This window comes from Mus caroli, unplaced genomic scaffold (assembly GCF_900094665.2).
Source record: "Mus caroli unplaced genomic scaffold, CAROLI_EIJ_v1.1 scaffold_12688_1, whole genome shotgun sequence".
NCBI lineage: Eukaryota > Metazoa > Chordata > Mammalia > Rodentia > Muridae > Mus > Mus caroli.
Window position 1 is genome coordinate 32,151 of NW_018388518.1, and position 3,544 is coordinate 35,694.

At 40.5% G+C, this 3,544-nt stretch overlaps 1 protein-coding gene across 1 annotated transcript in view; it reads right to left on the reverse strand.

The window, feature by feature from the left end:
- Positions 1-1,538: 1,538 nt before the first annotated feature.
- LOC110287653 (beta-defensin 6-like) overlaps positions 1,539-3,544 on the reverse strand; it is a 2,312-nt gene continuing 306 nt past the window's right edge. The window contains exon 2 of the mRNA XM_021154216.1: positions 1,539-1,690. Within this exon, the coding sequence (XP_021009875.1) occupies positions 1,539-1,690 (152 nt within the window). The remainder of the gene's footprint in view (positions 1,691-3,544) is intronic.

Genomic DNA, 3,544 nt, shown 5'->3' on the forward strand with positions numbered 1-3,544 from the left:
ATTGAAAGAGGGGAAGAAGTAATGAAGGGAGAGAGAGATGGATCGGGTTCCTGTCTTTTATTCAAGCCGTGACATAGGTAATGCAGATGATGACTTGCAAGAGATGCAGGTAAAGCAAGAGGGTGTGTGACTGTTGCCATGGCAATGGACACAGGAGGGTCCTGCCCCTTAGGGATGACATCATTGATGGATTCAGAGGCTGTCTGTGAACAGTTTCTGATGCTAACACCGCCCAGCTCTAGTGTTGCTCAGCTATGTGTCCACTCCCCATCTCCATTGATGTACTGCTCAGTGTGAACACCAGCAGCTCCGGTGATATCAGAAAACCAAAGGGACCATTCATTCTGAGAAATGCAAAGCCATTTAGCATTTTCTTGCTTTGATCCACTTTAACTTTAAGGGTCTTGCCTTCAAAACACCAAAATAGCCATTAAAGTCTTTTCACAGATGTGGAAAATTGCTACAAAATCCTAGCGAGTCCTACCACCCCCTAGAAGACCCAGAATGATGCTTCTCTTGCTGGACTAAACTTCATGTCATTCCTGCAACATTCACCAGTGATCTTGCACAGAAGTGAAAAAACAAGTTTGTAATACATAAAAATATAGATAAAAATAATTCTTTGAGGGCAGTGTCTGAGGAGCCCAGCATCAAAATGAAGTGTATGGGTTTCATAGTGCAATCAAAAGGACAAATGCTATGCTTGGGTAGTAGTCAAATACTCATTATTTCTGGATATTTAAATCACTTTAATATTTGTGTATGTGTCTTATATATCATTTGATTATATGGGTGAATATGGAGATCTTTTTGAGATTACTTCTAGACACTTGGTGGGAATTTGACATCAGACCAAGACAAAAGAAGTAAGCTCAAGGCAGGAATGTGGCTTTGGTCTAGGAATCAGGAAATAGGTCCAAATGAAGAACATTTATATTTGAGCTAATGCAAAGCTCAGAGCAGGCTCAGCTGGGGCATGTGTGACATTCCTTTTGTCATGGTCAACCTGACTAGCCCCTAGAAAGATGTTTATGGGATTTTGTTTATTGCCTTGCTTGTTCCTTGAACCAGAACTGATATTATCATTTTGCAGGTACTAAAAGTGGGCTAAAATTAGACTGGAAACAAAAGGGCTTCAGCCTCAGCACTGGCTGGGGTCATGCTACATTATTGCCTAATTGTCTTTTTTTTAATCCTTGTTCCTGCCCTAGAGAACATGTAGACTGACTGAGCTGGCTTGGTCAGGTGAACACATGTGTACATGAGTGTGAAGGCTGAAGGTAAAGTGTTTTCTTCAATGACTCTATTTTTAAAATTATAATTATTACTGCTATTATTAATTTTATGTGTGTGGTGATTATCCTGTATGTACTGTGTATATGTCCCCATAAAAGTCAAAAGACGGTCGTAATCCTTGAAACGGGAGTCACAGAAGGTAATCAAAGAACTTTAATTGGGTTTGTTTTGTGCATATTCATGGCGAAGCAAATTCTGGCACTTATTCACGTTGCTGGTTCTTGTTTTTTTTTTTTTTTAATCTATTCTCTGTGGCAGCATCTGATTTTAGGATGGCCACAATGGCCAACCGGTCGAAAACCTCCATAGCATGAACGCTGGCATGAGCCTAGATGTCTCATGCATGTTACTGGACTGTTGATTAATTGGGAAAAGGCTGGAAGATAAGTAAGAAATACACATGTTAGAGTTGAAAGCCTCAGGTCAGAAATATAGTCCAGTGTACTATAATCTTGAGTACATCCCAACAGCCTCCTCCTTTCACCCTACCCCAAAACTGTGATATCTGTTTTAGCAGGACTGAATACAGTTCTGACCTCTGATGCTGTGGAAAGGGGTTCTGCTTTCCCTAGGACACAAATGTTGAAGGGTCTGCTCCACACCTGACTGATTGGAATTTTTGGGTCCATCAGGCAGGAGCTCAGGAAAGTTTCTTTGAATCCTCAGCTTATTCATAGCAACCCTGCCTCTATTTCTCCACACACAAGTCCCTTGTGCTACTATCAGAAACAGCCAATGGGTGTGAATGTGTATGACCTTGTGTGCAGACACATATAGAGGCTAGAGGTTGACATAATATGTACTAGTGAATTGTTCTCTGCCTCACTTTTTCAGACAGAGTCTCTCACTGAACCTGGAACACACTGAGTGGGTTTGTCTGGCTGGTTGGCCAGTGTGCCTCTGGGAGCCTTCTTAGTGCTAGCATCACAGATGTGTGCACCAGAAGCTCTCTCCGCTTCTTCATGAACACTGGGATCCAAAGTCAGATCTTCATACTTGCACAACAAGCACCTTTGGTAACTGAGCCATCTTCCTATTTTTAACTAAGGCATTTGAACTTCCAGGTACCTATTTTATGTGAAGAATTTGACCCAAACTCACTGTATAGGACTTGCGTGTTGGTAACTTGATTCCGAAGTAACTTACAATGGAAATCAAAAGTAAAAGTGAACTATTGGTAGTTTCCACTATCTAAAATCAGGCCTTAATCTCATCCTTCCCTCTTCCCCCCTCCTTCCTTCTTCACATTTATCTAAATGTCAGACAGAGTAAGTGTTTGGGTATCCCATGGATCACAGATGCTCCTCTGTAAACCTGAACTCACCAACAGAATTAGTGAAATTATGTTTTCATTTTTTTAACTTCTGTCTGATGCACTTTCAAACTTTTTTTTCACATTCTCTCTTACTTGTTTATCTCCCTCTCTTGAGTTGTGAATACCTTTTGTTCTGGTTGCCTAATGTCAGGGGTGACATACAACACAGAGCTTAGCAACTAGGATTGCTTGCTGATCCTGCAGAAGACCTGAGATAAGTTTCTAGTACCATGCCAGGCAGACTGTATGTGCCTATAATGACATCTCTGAGAGATTAGATGTGCTCTTATTGCTTCTTGGGTACTATCGCATACACAGATCCATATAGGTACACATAATTTAAAAAGATATAAATCTTTTCCACAAAATAAAATTTAGGGACAGTTTGGGAAGCTATGATCCAAAGCCTCCCTGCACTCTGACCCTCTTTACCATGGTAGACAGTGTGTGAATCAGGGTCCTCCATAGGGGTAGGAGGAGAGGAAGTTCTCGAAGAGAGCCTGAGCTGGTTATTCTGAAGGAATCTCTAGAGTAAGTAGAGACTCTACTCTTTAGATATAATGATTTCTAAATGAATACATTTTTTCAGAGAAGAATCAAACCTTCTTCATGTTATTATGTTTAAGCTACCTATAAGAAACTCATTTCATAATCTTAAGCTTAGCACCAGGAGTTAGGAAATTGAAGTCATGTGATGCAGATTAGCTGTGAATGAGTCTGCCTTAGGCTCCTTCAAGGTAAAAAGCATATTGGTTTGTGTTTGAAGTCACAAAATATACATTTTCTAAAATATGCTTAGAAGAAAAAGAAAAGGGGGGAAATAAGAAGGATAGGAAAGCAAAAGACAAAGGCACACAGAGAAAGACACAAAGACATAGAGATGGCCATATATACAGAGAGACATGCATCCATACACACACACACACACACACA